Source organism: Alligator mississippiensis, chromosome 3 (genome assembly GCF_030867095.1).
Source record: "Alligator mississippiensis isolate rAllMis1 chromosome 3, rAllMis1, whole genome shotgun sequence".
In the NCBI taxonomy this organism is placed as follows: Eukaryota; Metazoa; Chordata; order Crocodylia; family Alligatoridae; genus Alligator; species Alligator mississippiensis.
In genome coordinates, this window is record NC_081826.1 from 78,099,454 (window position 1) to 78,119,809 (window position 20,356).

Consider the following 20,356-nt stretch of genomic DNA (forward strand, 5'->3'; position numbering starts at 1 on the left):
ATAAAATAGTGAATAGGGAACCCTGTGAAACAAAAAGTTATCTGAAGTGTGAGCAGGCACAAAGATAGTCAACTATTCTTTTGCATGTATTTAATGAGAACACTTGTTCTTTGATGGTTTTCCATGTACAGACTTCACTGCACCTTGCAATGGTAAAAATGCCATTCCAAACAGAAAACTGTATTTGACTGGTGGGTAAAAATGAACAAGAAAAACAAAATTAAAAATGCAAAGAAATGCAGTGATTTATTTTTCTTTGAGTTGAATGAAATTATTTTGTCTACAATCGTAGAACACCAAGTTGAGAAGTGTTCCTCAAGAAGTCATGCATATTCCTCTCTCAAAAGGCATGGAAAGAAAGGCAAGTAACTATAAATCAAAAGAATTTATTTCAGAAATTATTTGTTCACAATTAACACTAAAAAGCACATTATGCAAGCACTCATGTTGCACTTGTTACATAGAAGTAATCAAAGATGAATTTTTACAATTCAATTTTAAAATGTAGAAAAATCATTAGCTTGCTCTGCATGAAGTATTATAGTAATACCACATCTTATTTAAAGATTTCTGGGTATGGTCAGCCAAGGATTTCTTCAGTCCCACAAATCTAGTCATTTACAATACTAGTAGCAGTGTCAGTCACCTGGCAGTCATTATTAATCGTGCTGGCATAAATAATAACTTTGAACTGAAAAGATCTCACAGACAAGCGCTTGGGGGAGGAGAAAGGGGAAAGGGCAGTAAGATGAGAAATGGGACAAAGAAAAAAAACCCAGTAAAACTTGATTGCTCCAAGATAATCTCTCATTACAGCAATCTAACAGTCTTCCCAGTCACAGTCAAGAAGTCATCATCAGCTAAGGCACGAAGCGCTTCTTCAAACATTTCTTTTGTGACAGCCTTAAAGAAAAAAATTGAGTACATTTAGAAAAGGCTATGTGCTACAAAGACTCTAGAACAAAACCTCACATGGCAAAATTGTTGAATTAGTAAGTCAAAACTACTTGTTTTCTTGGTGTGTAAACTACATAGATAGACTTCAGCTTACTTGCCCAAAACTGTAGTGCAATGCTGACATTAGCTAGCTTTCTTCTTGGTCAGCAAAGCAATCATGCAAGTATTTGAGCTTTTTATTATAATCCTATTATTATTCTGCAGCCAGAGTCTCCTTAGAAAAGAATAATTCTTGCCTTAAATTGAATTAAACTTAGTTGCATGAAACTCCTTATCACCAATTTAGAAGCAAAATTATGTTAGGGACATTTAAATAGACACTGAAGTACAGTTGGACTTAGTAGGCTCAGCTAAAAGAATTTAAAAAAAAAAGACAAGCTAAAGAAAAGCAGAAACTTACTGCATCAGACTGAGCACGAAGATCATCAAAAAGCTGTTGATATTTTAGAGCTGGTGTTTTACCCTTTGCCTGGATAAGTTTTTTCAAGGCTTGAGCCAGTTCTTCTTTGCGTTTACGGGCTGTGGCACTCATTCCTTAAAGAACATTTTTTCATATTACTCTATACAAATTGACAGATTTCTGCTTTACATTCAAGAACGATACAACTCAAAATAAATGTTGTGTAACCAAAGAGAAGACGTTCATCAACTGATCGCTTCAGGTATTAGGATATGCTAGTAAGTCTTGAAGATCTATGCACTAGTTTTAATTAAAACCATTATTTTATTGTGAAATAAGCCTACTGACTTTGACATTACCTCTAGGTTTGACACATAAAATAACTGAAAGGTTCAATGGCTAGTCTGAAGTCCAATACCCTTCCCTCAACATTTCATTCAGATGGGATCACACTGAAAAAGCACACTTTCATACAAAATATACCCAGTAAATCCCAGTTAAATCTCCTGTTAACACAAACCTGTGGTGAGAATGGATATGTCCACAATACCAGTCCTTGGATCAGTAGCAGACTGTTTCAGAGCTTCCCGATGGAGGCGCTTTGCTTCTTCAACATCAATTGTTTCAACCTTGTCTGAAAAGCGCACTTTAGCATGAGCTTCTGCAAGACGGATCAAAGACTCAAGCTGTCGAGGATATGCAGAAACCATTCCTCTACCACTGCCAATCTTCCTCATATCCACATAAGCCTGAAAGAAAGATTACTTACAGTTATATCTAAAGTATGGGATATATCCAGGATCCCACAAAAGAAGATTCCTATTCAATGACCATATTACCACCAGGGGAAATTTACATGTTCTCTATGTTTAATTTATATTTAAATGTTATATACAACTTGACAATTTCTCCTGCCAATGACACCTGCTGCATGTAGGATGACTTCCCTGTGCTTGATCTTGCAAAAAAAATCAGAATGCCAGTGGGCAGTATCAACATTTAAGCTAAATAAAGTTAAACTACAGTAGAATACAAATGACCCCAAGTTCTATTACTAATATTTATAAAGGTAGCCCCAACACAGACGCATAAGTTCAAAATTCTACAGAAGTTTTACGATGGTCCCTGTAAGAATTTAGGAATCTGATCAATCTGTCATGAAAAGACTGACTATCTTCTGTGCTGACTTGAAAAGGAAAGGGCTATCAGTAACTTAGATACCATTATAAAAGCATAGAAAAGCAAATCATGCACAGACTTTTATTAAATCTAACTTCACAGAAGTCTTTTTGACTTTCTGACTTATAAAAAAGTTTCAAAGACCCACATTCCTATACCTCAATAAGGGCTTGACTTGCTTCTTCGCTTAGTCTAGGATTTACGTAGCATCGAGCATATGCGATGTAATCCCTCAATACTGCCATATCCATGTACTCCTCTTCCATCTGTTCTTCACTTTGGTAGTACAGTGAAATCAAGTGGTGAGCAAGACGTCTATCATAGGCTTCATCACGTGGATCCAGCATAAGAAAAATCAAGTCAAATCTGCAGAGTAAGAACATACATTAGGTATTATAGTCTACATATGCTTTCACCTTAACCCTGGGAGGCAGCCTTATTTGCTTAATTTAAAAATGTTTAACCGTATGCAGGGATGGCAGTTTGCTATCAGATTCCAAGAGATGGCAGCTACCTGCAACTCACAAAAGCATAACACTTGCAGATTTTCATAATCTAACAGTTTTTAGAAAGCAAGACTCAATTGGAAGTTTAGGCAAAACTAAGGTACTCCAATCAACAACTGATTTAAAGAGGTTACCCATTCTTGTGCTCAAGCCCATTTGGGATTTGAGAATTAAATGTTGTTCCTTGAATGTCTTATAAGAGGTCCAATCCAACAGGTGTACCGAGAGAACACTTAACTTAACCTACACCTTTTGAATCAGGCCTCTTATAAAATGCAGACTGTTTTTAAAAGAAAGTGGCCACAGAGCCACTGATGAGGGGGTTGTGTTGCCAATGCCTAAAAACACATAAGTGGTCAGAGCACCTACCCATTTCTAATCCCTGCTCCCAAGACTGCTGATAAGCTTCAGAAAAATTCCTGGACTGAGGGACCAAAACCTCTGACTCCCCCCACAATGGTAGTGACCCTAGGTCACTACAGCATGTTGTTAACCGTTCCTTTGATTTTTTAATTCTTTTCTGCATAGTGACACTGCTTGAATAGTAGTGAAAAATACCCTCACTCTGACCAGTCTGCAGCACTGGTGTGCTCTCCTGGGAGACATGGACTTAATCCCTCCAGGCTGCAGAGGACACTTAAGAATACTTGACTAGAAAATGGGTTACCACTAGGCTGCTACTACCTCCTCCCCATCTCAGGCAGTGAGCGCTGATCATTAGTTCTTTCAAAAAACCACAACAACCCAAAACAGATGTAGCATTAAAAACATGATACTAACAGAATTCTAACTTCAGTACCTGGATAACAATGTATGAGGAAGCTGGATGTTTTCAATGGTAGTTTTTTTTGGATTCCACTGTGACTCTATAGGGTTAGCTGCTGCTAGAACAGAAGTGCGAGCATTCAGTTGGCAAATAATTCCAGCCTGTCAAAAAGAAAAAGAAAAAAACTCAGAATAAATCTTTCCCAGAGTTTTCAACAGTTATGTATAGCTAAGGTGTACTCGCTATTTTAACAGTTAAGGCAAACAATAATTAACTAGGTCTTCCTGGGTTCATCAAAATGATTAAGGGTCAGTGGTTCTCAATCTTTTTAGATTCAAGGCACCCCTGTAGAAGTTTTCAAACTCTTGCAGCACCCCATTTAAAAATTAATAAACAAACAGGTTGTGAATATTACAATATAAACATTATAATTATATGGCCAATTTTTAATGAGCTATTACTTGATTAGCTCCTTATAATGAATGATATTCAGCCCACTGTCACTGGGGCCAGACGGATCTGCACCATGTGCCTCCTACAGAGCCCAACTGCAAAGGAGCACATATTCTTGCTGAAACCCTTCTTGGTCTAACTCTGGTGTTTCCCAGAAACAAAAGGCAGATGGAACTGTCCCACGTGCCTCTGTTTTCAGGAGACATGTTGGAGCTGAACAAAGAAGTGGCTACAACAGAAAGATGTGTTGTCTATATCACATTATGTAGGCAGGTGCGCCTTTCTGCTGCAGCTCATTATGGTTTGGCTCCTGAACATGGAGATGCAGAAAGCATTCCATCTCTCCTGCATGCCTCTGCAGCTTGAAGGACACAACATGCAGGGCTAGACCAGGAATGGCTGTGGCAAGAGCACATGCTCCTGCCAGTCGCTTCTGTATCTGGCTGGTGGCAGCAGCAAATATCTCCCACCTGGCATTGCCACAAAGTGAAACTGTCCCACATGCCTCAGTTTAAGAAGTGCATCAGAATTGAATTGTGAAGAGCCACATCAAAAATAGTATGGCCGCATGTCTTTCTGCCTGCAGCCTCTTTCTGGATCAGTCCCAATGTGCCTTCTAAAAACAGGCATGCAGGAAAATTTTCACCCTTCAGCAGCAGCAGTGGTGGTGCCAGTGTCGTGGCACTCCTAGCAGTTCTTGAGGCAACCCAGTTGAGAACCACTAATCTCAAATCAAAAAACACCAAGGCTTTAGTATTACGATCAGCAGAACAAGATTACATAGAAATAACATTATGAGATATAAACTTTGTACCAAGTCTGCAACACCAAGTGCTACTAAGACATCTGCAAAAATCCATACTCTTATGTAAGTAAGACATTAAATGAACTAGTTCTGATCATTTCTTGACAAAGTCTATTCTCTGGTTCCTATATTAGCTTTTTAGCACAACAGAGATCCCAGACAATGCAACACAATACTCACCTTGGCAATGGAAAGAGTCTGTTGTTCCATTACTTCATGCAGTACTGATCTTGTACTTTCATTCATTTTATCAAACTCATCAATGCAGCAAATACCATTGTCACTGAGTACCAAAGCACCTGTCTGCAGAACCAACTGCCTTGTCTCTGGGTCCTTCATCACATAAGCAGTAAGACCAACTGCACTGGAGCCTCTCCCAGATGTATACTGGCCTCTTGGAACCAGATTGTGGACATACTGAAGCAACTGTGATTTACTAGTACCAGGATCACCACAGAGAAGAATGTTGATCTCAGAACGAAAATTGCCTCTTCCAGCATGACTGAAATCCTTTCTTGATCCCCCAAACAGCTGAAGTAGAATACCCTATAAAAACAAACAAACCATTCTTTCAGATGAAAACTTGATAACTAACCAAGTCCATCTATAATTGATTGAAGAATCTTAAATAAATTTACAAAAACACATGAACTTGATAAAGTTCTCTGAAGCTTATTCAAAATGGCTCCCAAGTTTTTTTATGTACAGCTTGAACAATTTCCCTAGCAAATCTTCCTAGTTAAAAGTATTTGTTTTAAATTTAAACCTACTAGTCCCACAAATTCAGAATTGAATCTAAAGTGCCAAAAAAATGCATTCTCTCTAGATCTCTTGGCAACACAAATGCTACAGCTGGCATTAAATTAAACAATTCTATTAATGATAGAAAGGTCATAATGAAATCTTACTTTTCCCTACAACTACACTGACTCAAAAGGGATAAATATTATTTCTCTAAATTTTTTCCTAAGAAATTCTTTATTGTTGTACAACAGGTACAAAATAAACAAGCTGCAGAAATACCAAGTATTGTCATTTTCACTTTTTGAGTAGAACTGCATTTACATTCATACACGGACAAATTGGTTACCTTCTTTACAGACTTCTGAATGTCAACATTTAGGTTTCTCATTTTGCTAGAATTTGACAAAGCTTCTTCTTAACAAAGGTCACCAGTTGCAGGAGATCCACATAGTTGGTGTTGATGAAAAAAAGTCAAGAGATATAGATAGGTAGCTAGATAGATATGAGTCTGTTTGTAATGAAAAAGGACTTACAAAAATTAGATACTGGCTTACTAACAAATTACGTATCATAACTTCCACTCCTCCAGCATGTTTTGGTTCACTCTTAAGTCTGTATCAAACCTCTCAACCTGTATGCAGGTCAGAAAGGGCCATGGGAAATACAGATGTTAACAATTATTTGTGGTGAATGCATTCACCAGCTTAAGACAGTGAGAGAAAGTGGAAAGGAACTCCAGCTACTACTGTACTTTGCATTGAAGGGCATCTGTGCAACCTCTTGCAGCAGCATGGATTTCTCATTTCACCAAGGAGTTCTCAAATGAATCTGAGCACCCGATAGAGGCAGATGAAGCTTGACAATAGCTTTGAGTGGCAATACATTCTTTTTATTGTGCTTTTTTTGTACAAAGCATAGCTCAACTTTCATTGCGTCTGTTACTATGCATACAGAAGAGTATTTTAGAACACATTTGATAGCAAAGGACAGAAAAAACCCCAATGCCTTATTGGGAGAGTTATATCCAAGGGACCTCTTAACCAAGTGTCACTAACTTACTCTACCTCTGTTCTTAGTGTGCTATAGCAGGGGTGTCAAACCTGGCCCATGGGGCTTCTTGCTGCAGCTTCCAGCAGTAAAGAAGCTAACGCTCTACCAGAGGCCAACCTCAAGATTCCACTCAGGGGGCTTCCTTTCTTGGTAGGGCTGGGCACAATGGCAGCAATAAAGGCAGCAACAGCAGCATTAAATTCCTTTAGTATCGGCACTCACAGCAGCTCAGGCAGCCATGTCATTAACACCTTCAACGCTGCCAGCCCTGGTCATAAGCCCCAGGGCCAGATCGAGGTGGCTCATCTGGCCTGCAAGGCCAAATTAGTTTGGACAGCACTGTGCTACAGTAATTATCAAGGAGTGATAGAAAATCCTTGCCTGTAGTGGCACTGTTTTAACGGAACACTACAAATATTCAGTCTTGTGGGTTAGAGAATAATCTTTTGAGAAAGTACTCTGGTTTGTACACCATTTGATTTTTTCTATAGCAGTTTGTGCAAAAAAAACCCCGGTATTTACAGGGTTATTTTGAACAGGATAATTTTATTGTCAGAGATTATGTTCAGGTATTGTTTATGAATGAACTAAAGCACTGAGGGTTGATAGAGACAGCTATGAACCCACAGTATGTACAACTGGACAAACTATTCTAAAAGGTTTTCTATGCTTATTTTCTGTGAAAACTGCAAGTTGCCATTTTGATGAACAACAGTCTCTTCGTCCAAGTCAAGGATAGCTGTATCCTGATATTTAACAAATCGCTTACAGCACAACAATGTAAGCCACAGATGTTTCCTTTCTGTGATCAAATTAATTGCTAGTGTTCAGAAACTGGTTATGAAATGTGTATTTTAATTAATTACATTATGCTGCTTTATTAGTCTTTCATCTACACTCTGATTAATGTTATTGTCGTGTAAAATAACTGATATGCTTACATGTCTTGCAAGCAGCTTACACTGAAGTAATTTTCCCTAAAATTGCTCTGGTATAAGCACATTAGTGCCAGTATTTCATCCAATCAACCTAGCTAAAACAGCACATTTAATGTTATTAAATCAAAATGCAGGGATCTGGAAAGATTTAACAACAACAACAACAACATTTTTCATAGTTGGTAGGGTTGGAAGGGACCTGAGCAGAACATCAAGTCCGACCCCCTGCCATGGCAGGAAGAAGTACTGGGGTCAAACAACCCCAGCAAGGTGTTTGTCTAACCTCCTCTTAAAGACCCCCAGGGTAGGAGCCAGCACCACTTCGCTTGGAAGTTGGTTCCAGGTCCTAGCCACCCTGACTGTGAAGTAGCGACAAATTCATAACCAATTTGTAAAGCCAAAGCTTCTGTATAACTTCAGGTGGTCCGATTCACATCTAGCACCTTGCTGTGCATATCACGTATGCCTATATTGTATTGATTCCCCCTTGATGCCCCAGACACCAAGCAAGAGGCAAGCTGAGATCACTTAGAGGCACAGGACACTAAGCTTTATAGAAGACCAAGGAAACTGCAGAGTTTGTGCTCAAATGGAAAAGTTCAGCTTTGCCAGCTGCAAGAGAGCTCCCAGGGGGACAAGCAGCTGTGACGGCAAAATCCTAGAGCCCACCTGGCTGCCTCTAATTCATGGTGTGTCATGCTGGCCCACAGTCAGAAAAGGCTGCCTGCCTTAGGACCTCAAGGGTCATCTAGTCCATTCTGATACTATGATTATGGAATTTAAATGGACTACAAAGTGCAGTGCTTGTTCCCGTCTAAACTGCACCACTTCTGACCCTGACACTTGCATAATTAACTTGCCTCACTGGCCCTAGTGAGAACAGTTTTCATAGAATCAGAGAGAAGTAAAGCTGAAAGGGACCTCCAGAGGTCATTTAGTCCAATGCTCTGCTTGAGGCCAGATCATCCCTATCCAAACCATAATCCAAGTGCTACATAAGACTACTGTCAACCCTGACACAACATAGACCTAATACCCTAACCTGCCATAGGTAAAGCAGGGCAACCTCAGTAGTATTTACAAAATACTAGCTCTTAAACCAGAAATTTAGCCCCAAGAGCAAAGTTTCCAAAACAACATCTGAAGAATGCAGGCAAAGAAATTAAAATGCACTCCACACATCTTCAGACAGCCTGATTAGGACAGCCATCGGAAGTGCAGCTCCTTGTGTTCAACAGACACAGTATGCTACCACAGCAATCCAGTTACTTTGACACCATACCTGCAAGTATTCCAGATTAACAGAACCCCAGTGCTACTGAAAGTGACTTTCAGCATCCCATATTAGATCTGACTTTTATTCTGAATTACCCATTTCCTCAAAAGGAGCAGTGGGTCCTAGACACTAGCTGAGATGAAATCTTAATATGCAACATCCATTTGAGGAGAATGAGAGCTAAAGCTGAGCCCTAGGCATGCTCAAACATGCATTATAACTATGTTGTCACATTTTTAAAAGGCAAGTTTTTATCTCAGGAGCTTCTTGCACAGACCACCTCAGATCTGGCCCACTAATCATATACCCCAAATACCTGTGAGACAAGTAATTTAAGGCAATATAAACAAGACTGTGGACTTTGAAGCTTCAAGATTTAGAAACCCACTCAATGGAAGATCTGCATTTCCACTATTTAGTTTTCACAGCCCACATAGATGAAACCTGAAACAGATCAAAAGATGGGCAAAGATGACAGGAGATCTGACCCCTGAAGGCTAAAACAGGAAAAAAAAAGCGCGCAAAAGCTGGATGTCTCTTTCCCAATCACTTGATATGCTACAACTATACAGGCTTTTGGATTACAGATCTTCTGACAACTGAAGCTTATTGTAAATAAAAACAAAAAAATGTTATTATGGATGTGCCAAACAAACAAAAGTTTCCAATCAATCCTCCCCCTTCACTCCAAGCCCAGTATTTGAAAGACTATACAAAGCCAATACTGATAATGGTGTCTCAGCATTTCTATTTTGGTATGCAAGGACCATTACAAAATGTTTACCTTTTTGATATCTTCATGTTCATAAATGCTTGAAGCCAGAGCCATAGAAAGTCTTTCATAGATATCTGGTTTTTCAGAAAGCTCTTTCAACATTTCCACACGTTCTTGTGAAAACATTTTCTGCTCCGTTTCTTCATCAACACCATGCAGACGTTTGGCATCAGTTTTGCGGTAGTGAATAACATCAATGTGGGTCTTATAGACAGATTTTACATTGCTCACTCTTGAATTAACTCTAACAGGAACTGCTCTGTAGATACCTAAAATGAAAAGATATGATCATAGAATGTAATAGGAGTAAATCAAATTTCCAACTTTGATTGAACCTAAGGAACTATCTACATTTTCAGTCGATAGACTGTTTTTGCATAATTAACCACAATGTACAACAGTGGTTTTCTAAAGGACCTGCCCAAGAAAGTTCAAATGGCCCAACCTTATTCCCCCTCCAGCAGAGATTTAATGTTAAATCAGTTAAACTTGTTCTATTAAGTCTCTTAGGCATCTGATTATGTACCTACTGAAAGCACATACATTATAAATAAATACTTAATTTTCTCAAAATGTTTGTGAGATCAATGTTTAATGTGCTTTTGAAAATTCTACCTTGGAATACTGAAAACTCATGCTCAGAAAATATAAACCACTTCTTTAGGCTGTTGAAAGTCTAAAATGGTTGTTTTGTTAGCATCGAAAAACAGTTTGAAAGCAGAAATATCTGCTAGTAAGAAAAAAAATTAATATAGTTTTAGCCCATGATGCTACATATCTACATTTAATGTTAAGTAGTCCCACTTAAGTCCCTGGCACAATCAATAATAATCAAGCTAAATACACATTAAGCCCATTTCAGTTTTAATCATAACTCAGTAGTGTACTTTGTCTGCAACTGTTTTGTTGTTTAATAAAAATCTGCATTTATAGTGAACTGCATTTTTGCAAGCCCAAGTCAGTTTTAAGTCTCAAATACTATTCAAAACGAATTAGTTCAAGTCATTTCAACATGATTCATCTGTTAAAGAAATATGCAAGTTTTCCAAGAGATGCTTTGTTGTAAAGGTGTGGAGATATTTTCATAATACCTTGCAGGTGAGCATAAGTTAAGAACCACTGCCATTATTTATTAGAAATCACAGACTTTTTTTTTTTTTGGGGGGGGGGGGGGGAAGGAGGGAAACAAACAAAAAACAAAAACAAAATATCTCTTGCACTCCTTCAGCACACAAAGATAGTGCCTACTAGGAAGTGGGGCTACTTAGCTAATTGGTGGAAAAGACTTGGACATTTCAAATCATCTTATACCACAAATTTGTGCTACTATATAAAATTGAGCAATATTTCTATTCTATCCTTACCTTGACCAACATGAGCTTTTATCATCAATTGTAAAGCATATAAATTGCTCAAACTGGCTTTGCTCCAAGCTTTGCCACATCACTTTATTAGGAGGACACAAATTGAAGATATAAAAAAACTTAAACTAAATAATCCTCCTTTTTACCTGTAACATTAACTCTGTCACCTGGCTGAACCTTATCAACAAGGTCATTGTGAGCAAATAGTGCAACGGTATGAGGCGTCTGGCCAGCTGGCATATCTTCAGGAGACTCCTGCAATTTGATCTAACAAAAAGCAAATAAACACCCCAAAACTTAGTTATTTTTATAAATTATTCAACTTGTAAACTTTCATTCAATAGAAAGAAACTTGTGGACAAAACAGGTTTTACTTCTTCAAAAGTACACATTTTTTGCAAAATGCTAAAGTTTTACAAGATGGTGAAAGACAACTAAATAAAAATTGGGTATTAGTTACTATTGACGTGGGTAGAAGTATAAGAAGTGAGATTTACAGACATGGCTAATTTAGTCAGATGTGCCTAGACCAGCGGTGCACAATCTTTTTGCCCTGCAGGCTAGTGCCAGGTCCCTCCACAGGCCAAATCCAACCAATGGACCCAATCTAGTTGGAGGAGGGTGTGGGGGCAACGGTGGCAGTCGTTCCATCTGCCAAGGGCAAGGACAGGGTGGCCCCGAATTGGACACATGGGGGAAGGGCAGGACAGCCCCAATGTGAAGGTGGGGGAGAGCAGGCCAATCTCACTCTGGACATGTGGAGCAGGGATGGGGGCAGTGGTGGCCGCAGTATGAACACACCAGGGATGGGGCTGAAGCAGTCTCTATCTGGACACACAGTGGATGGGGAGGGTAGAGCAACCCCTCATGCAGATGCGGGGAAGTAGGGCAGTGTTTTGGTCCTAATTCAGGCATGCAGGGAGGAGAAAGGAGATGGGGAGCAGCCTGGCCCAGTCTGGATGCATGGGGCAGGACAGTCCTGATCCTGCCATATGGGCAATAGTGCAGGTGAGGCTGGATCTTCCACCGGGTATGTGGAGCTTCCACCATTCCTCACTGCCAAGTTTTCTGACATGTGGGAACCTCTAGTCTAGACCAACAGTTCCCAATCTATGGTATGGGTACCACCAGTGGTACTCAAGACAAACTTGTCAGTGGTACACATGAACAGATTTATTATAATTACTTTATATGACAACAATTTGCTGGTGATACTTAATACTGAATAGTTTTCAATTGGTTGTGCACAATCTGTCAGAGTTTTGGAACCACTGGTCTAGACATATTAGAAAGCTTTGAGCATGAAAACTTATCATATAAATAAGAAGGTAATTGGACTGATCAACTTTTTTCCCAAATTAACAGTAGGTCTTCCCCCTCCGAATGGTTTATTAAAAAAGGAATCTTGCGCTGTATCATTTCAGATGTTCCCTCAGAGCTGTAAATAATTTTTCATTTCAATATTTTCAGTACTAAAAACCAGGCATGTTTCAATAGTGATAATTAGACCTGAATTAAAAAAGTTTTAGCTGGCAAAACACCTATTCCATTTTAAATGGCATAAGGCAAGCAACGTACCATCTGTTTATCTGAGAACATGGACCGATTATGAATCAGTGCCATGCTGTGTGTTGTGTTACAGTTCTTGCATGCTGATGGTTCAGCAATCCGGCCACGATCAATCTCTACTCTCACGGTAAAGGCGCAAACCTGGCACCTGAAGAAAGCTTCTTGCATCTCAGGAATTAGCTGGGAGCTTCTGATCACCATACCACTAATGGTAATAAGTTGGTCAATATCTGCAATATAGAAAGGGATACATGATAACAGATCACACGGAAATGCCTTATCTGCCTGACTCCAAGCACACACTGTATTTAAATTTTTAAATAAAATGGACAGAATGTTTCAGAATAATTTAAGTGTGGGTAAAAAAGGCTTATATCCAAATGTTTACAGCGGGATTGAAACCCTTCTACTTCCAGATGAAAGCACATCATTAACTATCAAACATTAAATGACTTTACGGATACGTTATACTGCGTGGTGCTTCTTGAAATTGCCTCTGGTACATTTAACCTCAATTACACAACATAGATATTACTAGTCTAAATGCTGCACTAATCTAATATTCTCATAGCTGCTCAAAGTATTTTGCTTTTATTATTGAAAAAAATTACTAAATTTCCAAGTTTCATTCCACACTTTACCTTCAGGGTTCAGACTTCTCATGTTCCTCGTTTTCAATGCATTGTACGGTCTTACTTGAATCTGGTGTTCTAATATCGAGTCAGGGTAACGATCAAAGAAGATTTCATTAGCAGCCATGTCAAATGTTGGGATAACTTCCTGTGTTAAAGGAACAGGGGCATTTAAAAGAAGATTTGGAATTAAAACGGTACTGCTTTGTATCACAAAAAAATTAGTTTTGCGACATGGGGTATTATAAGGAAGTATGAACGGTGAGAGCTCTATGACATTTAAAAATTGCTTTTCAGAAAGGGAATGGAACTGGCCAGTTAAATCTTGTGTGTTCCTCTGGAGACTGCAACTGTAGTAGGGATGCTCCTTGTTAAAAATGGTATTTAGCCAAATAACAAGAACTTGTAAAGAAAAAGGCTGATAAAGAATCAGTGGCACATTTATTTTTTGTTCTGGAGCTGCAGCTACCAAGTGACTGGTTCAAAACGAGTTGCATATAATACATTTTGTAAAGAAATTTGAACATGTATGCATGCACAATGCAACCATATCTAAATAAGTGCTTAAGCATTGTACTATGCAGCTAATACAACTGAGCTTTAACAATGCAATCTAAACAAACTGAATGACTTCAAGAAAGATTTTTGACAACCGAAAATGAAACCGATCTTACTTGTGGATAGCAGACCAACTGTCTGTATAGATTTGCATCAAATGATCTTAGGTGCTCACAATTTACATTCAGGAATGGTTCTCCAACCATATTGATCTGCACATTGTATAAAAACAAAATATGTTAGATACACAGCATTTTCACCTACAACTTAAGGTATGTTTATTTACTACTACCATGGTACCTCTTCAAGTCGCTGCATATAGAGTGGCTCATTAAGATCCAACCCAACATTCTCTTCCTCTTTAGCCAGCATATCAATAAAACGCTGAAGAAATCTCTAAACATTGAAACAAAATAAAAATAGTTAGATTTAGTGGCATCTAAAAGCAGGGGTGGGTGGATCTGGCTAGTGCTTAGACTCCATTCCAGCAGCCCCTGCCTGTGTCTGCATGGCCAGTTTCCATGGAGACCCCAGGAATGGCAAAGCCATGACAGGGCAGGGCCAGCGTTTCCATGGAGACCGGCCCCAGCAGCGCTGGCAGGGTAGGGAGCTGCTCAGGTGCATGGCCATGCAGACAGCAGATCGTAGCTCTGCCCCAGCTCCGGACCATGCTGTCACCACTGCAAGATCCTAGCCCTGGCCCCAAAGCCAGGTCTCCATCCAGTCATGCAATTCAGGTCTCCATCCAGTCATGCACCCTGCCAGTGTTGCTGGGATCAGTTCTCCATGGAAACCCTGGCCCTATGCTGTCACAGCTTCTTGGGTCTCCATGGAAACCAGCTGCAGTGACATGGGCAGTGGCTGCTAGGAGATGGAGTCTGCTGCAGGCCCAATTTAGCCCAGGGGCTGGACTCTGCCCGCCTCCAAATCTAAAGGAACAGAGATACAGTAAGTGGTATAAATATTGTATTTCACTGCCAACCCGCTCCTTCACTGAATAACATTTTTTGCCAGCTAAGGTGTTAGGAAAATTCCTGTAGAACAGCAAACTACTCCTCACAGTGAAAATTTCTTAATTCTAACAGTAACTTCAGAAAGTGTGTATTAAAATGTAGCAAATATTATAAAAAGCTTTATCAAGTCATTGCTCTACTAGGCCCCTGGCAGATAGTAAAGGAATGGAATCAAGTCCCAATCATGCCAACAAATGAACATCCTGCCACGCCACATGTGCACAGCAGGACGTGCAATTTTGAGATCAGGGATGAGATCCTATTCATGGCTTTTCTATTTGCTAACACAGGTGGAGCCTAGGATCCAGGCTCCAACTGCATTGGCAAGTTAGTAGCTGTGCATAGTTCGCTCCCGCATGCCAAGTTGTGGGAGCCCGACTTTGAACTTGCCACCTAGACAACGCCAATCTGCTCCCCTCAACCAGCACTTGCAGAGCCATATCCTGGCAGGCCTACAGGAATGAAGCAGGCTGTCATCCCAAGTCAAATGGGATCAAGAGTTGATATCTCGATACCAAATAAACAAGGCTAGTGTCTTCTTGAAAGTGAATTTAAGTATCTTACACATGATGCAACAGAGGGCGCCATTAAAAGGATGCAGAGAGCAATGATATGTTCAAAGCAACAGGCTAGAGAAATGAACCTTACAGCATCATTCTGCAAATATATGAGCAAGGCAAGACTAAATATGCCAAGGCCAGAGAAAGGACATTTCCAGTCACTAAGATGAGAGATGAGAGTTAGGGCTGTGTAACAGATAATAAGTGAGAGATGTTATACAAAGAGAATCTGCAGATTTAAAGAAAGCCTGGATGCAAGGAACTACAAAGTTCCAAGTTGAAGATAACATTTAGGGAACAGGCCTGCATGACAGCAGGACCGTCCTTCATACCTAGTGAGAAAGGAGGCAGTAGAGAGGACTTGGATAAATATCCACAAGATGTCAGCAAGACAAGGCTGGGATTTTAGTTTGAGATGATAGCAACAACTCTGAAACAGGGGGAGAGAAAGGAGGGTAAGGGGGACCAGCAGAGAGAAATCTCAAGTCTTCAAGATAGAAATAGTAGTTCTAGTTGTGGTTGGGAATGTCACCCAGACAAGGTTGAGAACTACTACTCTACAATTTTTTAGGCTTAAGACACCCCTTACAAAATGCCAGCTCTTAGTTTTCACTTACTTTTTGATAACAAAACAGGACTGAATGCTTTTGACACTATGGATTCCTATTTGAGATCTCTTGTGGGTTTATCTTGTGTCATGTTTATACGCCTAACAGTGCTAACACAGACACAGCAAATGATTTCAAGGCACCCTGGCCATAAATCACTAGTGTAGAGAAAAAAGAAAAAAAAAAAAAAAAAAGATTAAGGACAACACCTGTGGAGTTAGGAAGTCAAGAGAATACTGAGAGCATGCTGAAGCATTGACTAAAGAGATGAAAGAAAATTCAGGAGAAACAACAGGAATTGAAGTTAGAACAAGAGTTCAAGAAGACCGTATCAAAAGGCAGGTGACAGGTCAAGTAGAATACGGATGGAATACTGGTTGTGAAACCTGGGTCGTGAAAAGGTCTTTAGAAACTTCCAGAGCTAGAGTATTGAAAGGCAGAAACTGGAAAAAAAAACCAAAACACAAAAAAACTCTATAATGGAACTGGCAAAAATTAAATTCCAAGCAGCATGTTTTTCTCTCCTTTTAAAATGCATAAAAGTGACAATGTTCCTCAAGTATAATAAAATTAATTTTAAACACAAGTATTCTAATTATTAATCAGACTCAGCTACCACTTACGAGTAAGATGCATTTCTTTTTCATGCCAAAACTGAGGCACCTGTACCTGATTGTAACTTACCTGAAACTTTTCTTTGCATGAGGTAACATTCACATCTGTTCCCCAAATTACAAGCTTTTGTCCAAGAGACTGTTCATTTGCCACTGCATCCTCTGCTGGCTGTGTGAAGGAAAATTAAAAACTATCACTAGGAACAACATTTCTGTCTTCAGAAAAAGTATCTGTAAACCCCAGAACATTTACTTACCCCATCAGAATGCAAGTCCACCTCTCTGCCTTTACGGGCAGATCCAAGATCTGGCCTCTGCCTAACTGGAGTACCTCTTACACCACTCCTTGGAGTACCCTCCACTCTAGAACTGGGAGTGCCATATGTCAGAGGTGAGCTGATATCAAAATCAAGTGGAATTGCTACAAAGAAGAAGTTATAATTAAGTGCACTTCATATTATCAGTGAGTATAGTTTTACTCTGAAATATATTTTTTGTCAGTCATCCCACCAAAAGCTAGCCCTTCTCAGCATTGGATGAAGCAAGCTGCTGCTGCTTACAAAAGCTTAGGCAACTTTGGTTTAGTTAATCTACAATGAGCAAATGTACCCTCCCTTCTACATTAACTGACCTATTTTTTGTGATAAAATAATTGGTTTGCTAAGTTGAGCCAGCACTAACTGCAAATAAGAAACAATTCTGATTTGTTTGTTTGTTTTGAAAGAAAAGTCTTTGGTAATTTACAATGTAAAAGCCAACTTTAACAAATCGACAATATAAGCATTTTGTTCCTTGTACATATTAAGGCGACAAAGATGAGAGTACCTGAATGGCGGAATTGTGTTGGACTAGAAAACAGGACATCTTGAGCATTAGGACTTTGTGCATCAGCTGCTGGAGAAGTTGGTATTGGCTGCAGGTCTCCAGTGGATGTAGAGTCATCTGCTCTACGTTTTTCAGGAGGCGACTGAGCATCTTCAGCGTGTGCTACAACAGAAATAAAGCTGATAAGTAGCTATTTCACCAGTCAGATCAGGCCTGCGAAGGCAAGGGGAAAGAGACATAGTGAATGTGCCAGCCCCTTAAAACTAAGCCCTTGACACAGAACAGTGAGGTCTGGGGTGCTGCAGATGGGAATCAATCACCCATGATAGCGCTGGCAGGCCATTCCAGAAGGCTACTGACTCCTAATTTAGATGGAGTCCATGCAAACTTATACACGCACAAAAAGAACATACTGAACTGTTAATACTGTGCTTGACATTTAATCATTTGAAAGATCCCAAATTCTTAAGCTGTATCCTAAATATTAAAAGATATTTGGTGCTTTTAGAATGTTCATACTCTGCCAAGACAGGGGTGCTCAACCTTTTGGCCCTGCAAGTCAAGGGCTTGGGCAGATGTTCAGTGTCTCCGGAGAGTCCCTGATCTCTAAGGAAAAGCTACAAGTGTACAAAAGTTTGTAACTTTTCTCCCAGAGTAAAAGCAACTGCTCAGGAAGAAAAATTACTTGGAAACAACTCGAATGAAAGGTCTCCCCTCTGGGGAGACAGCACATCTGTGCAGGCAGCCAAGGCAGAGCTGACCTCCACAATCCCAGCTTGCTTTGCTCCAGTGCCCTGGGAGAGTGTGTGTGGGCCCCGGACAAGCAAGGAGCAGATTCTACACTTCTGGCTGGAAAAACCCAGTGCTGAAGCACTCTGGGGGCATGTTCTGCTCCTGGCTCCGGACCCCAACACAAGCTGAGGCAGAGAGCCTGCAGGACAGGTGCTGGTTGTCACGGGACCCCAGAGCAAAGAGCTCCCTCCCCCCCAACAAGTGAAGGAAATGGACAGGGTTGGGGAATGTGGGGGGCAGACTCAGCGCAGTCAGGTCTTAAATATGAAGTTATCACATTGGAAGCTTAAAATCATTGTATTTGCTGAAAAACTATCATTCACTGAAAAAATATTTCATAGATTCATAGACACTAGGGCTGGAAGAGACCTCGTAAGATCATCAGGTCCAGACCCCTGTCCAAGGGGCAGGAAGTCAGCTGGGGTCAAAAGATCCCAGCAAGATAAGCATCCAAACCCTTCTTGAATATGTCCAGAGTTGCACTACCTCTGGGGAGAATCTATTCCAGGCCTTGGGGGCTTGGACAGCAAAGAAGTTTTTCCTTATGTCCAGCCTGAAATGGTTTTGCAGGAGTTTGTGACAGTTGAACTTTGTCATCCCTTGGGGTGCTCTGGGAACAGATGTTCCCCCAGATCCTGATGTACACCCCTTATGTACTTGTAGGCTGCCACCAGGTCCCCTGTGAACCTGCACTTCTCCAGGCTGAAGAGTCCCATAGCTGTCAACCTCTCTTCATTAGGCCTACTCTCTCACCCTCTAATCATCCCATGGCTCTCCTCTGGACTCTTTCAAGCTTTTCCACCTCCTTTCTGAATTGTGGATGTGGAGGCAAAGGGTATTTACACCCAAGAAATTGCATATAAGAATTTTTCTAACTATTTGATTTGGTCTAATAAATGATATTACATTTACCCAAAAAACCTTGTCTGCCCAAGTCCTTAGACCAGGGGTGGGGAAAAATGCAGCCTGGGGGCCAGATGCAGCCCACCAGACCATTCTCTCCAGCCCACGGGGTCCCTAAAAAATTTATAAAATTAATATTAACCTGCCCTGGGCTGCCTGTCGTGCGGCCCTCGATAGCTTGCCAAAACTCAGTAAGCAGCCCTCTGCCCAAAATAGTTACCTGCCCCTGCCTTAGACCAACACGGCTACAAACGATACCATCGTACGTTGTGATCGCATTTACTATTCTTGGATCGTGAAATTACGGTACAAATGCGATAATTATCGTACACTGGATAACAATGGGTCGGCTCTTTTCCCCACCCCGTGCAGCTGAGGCCGGGTATGTCGTCGTCTCCCCCCCGCCCCCCCAGGGAAGGGCCCGCACTTACGCGTGGCGGGGGCGCTGGCACGGCCGCGCTTGCCGCGGCGCCTCGGGGTGGAGGCGGGCGAGGACATGACGCTGCTCTCGTCTCCGCCGACAGCCGCTGCTACACTGCACGGGGGACGTCAGGACCCGGGGGGAAACCACACGCTCGTCCCCACAGTCTTCTGCCGGCACCACAGCTCCGAGCACCCAGACAATTCCGCGCCACGGAGATCACGTGGGAAGGATCTCGCGCGCTTTCCCACCAATGGCTGAGTGGGAGAGCCCAACTCCGGACTACGGGGGGGGGAGGAAACTTGGTTCCAGCTGTGAATAACGGAATTTTTTTGAGGGGGGATGGCTGTGAATCCGCCCCCTCGGCGGAGACGAGACAAAACCCAAGTCTGCCTCGGTGCTTGCATCTAGTCAGAGACAGGCGGCTGTATCGGGATATTGGGCAGTCCTATCTCAGCCCCCTTCTGAGAGAATGGTATCGCCCGCCCTCGGCCGCATTTCGCGGCAAAAGCACTGGGCCCAGCCCCCTGGGCGGAGAGAGTGGAGTGCTCCATTCTCGGGAGGGGAGGGGAGCTGCTCTGCTCTGTTTCTACCACACGTAATCGGGTGGAGCTAATTCCGCCTTGCGGAGGAAAGCGCGAAACCCTG

At 41.1% G+C, this 20,356-nt stretch overlaps 1 protein-coding gene across 1 annotated transcript; it reads right to left on the reverse strand.

Moving 5' to 3' along the window:
• Nucleotides 1-370: 370 nt before the first annotated feature.
• MCM4 (minichromosome maintenance complex component 4) lies at nt 371-19,933 on the reverse strand. The gene is made up of 16 exons (XM_006268816.4): nt 19,719-19,933; nt 17,593-17,754; nt 17,025-17,188; nt 16,838-16,936; nt 14,273-14,368; nt 14,089-14,184; nt 13,424-13,562; nt 12,792-13,012; nt 11,360-11,480; nt 9,859-10,118; nt 5,247-5,612; nt 3,842-3,969; nt 2,695-2,902; nt 1,878-2,106; nt 1,358-1,491; nt 371-903 (listed from the first exon to the last, which is right to left on the reverse strand). Exons 1-16 carry the CDS (start codon nt 19,783-19,785, stop codon nt 811-813), a joined length of 2,583 nt encoding a protein of 860 aa, XP_006268878.2. The 5' UTR covers nt 19,786-19,933; the 3' UTR covers nt 371-810.
• Between the last annotated feature and the right edge of the window lie 423 nt (nt 19,934-20,356).

Bases quoted from the DNA above. Each gene is read 5' to 3' on its own strand.
- MCM4 (XM_006268816.4), bottom strand. From the start codon at position 19,785: ATGTCCTCGCCCGCCTCCACCCCGAGGCGCCGCGGCAAGCGCGGCCGT. The intron at 14,185-14,272 runs GTACCATGGTAG...TACAATGTGCAG, and splicing joins ATATGCAGCGACTTGAAGAG to ATCAATATGGTTGGAGAACC. The intron at 11,481-12,791 runs GTACGTTGCTTG...GCTTTTTGTTAG, and splicing joins TGTTCTCAGATAAACAGATG to ATCAAATTGCAGGAGTCTCC.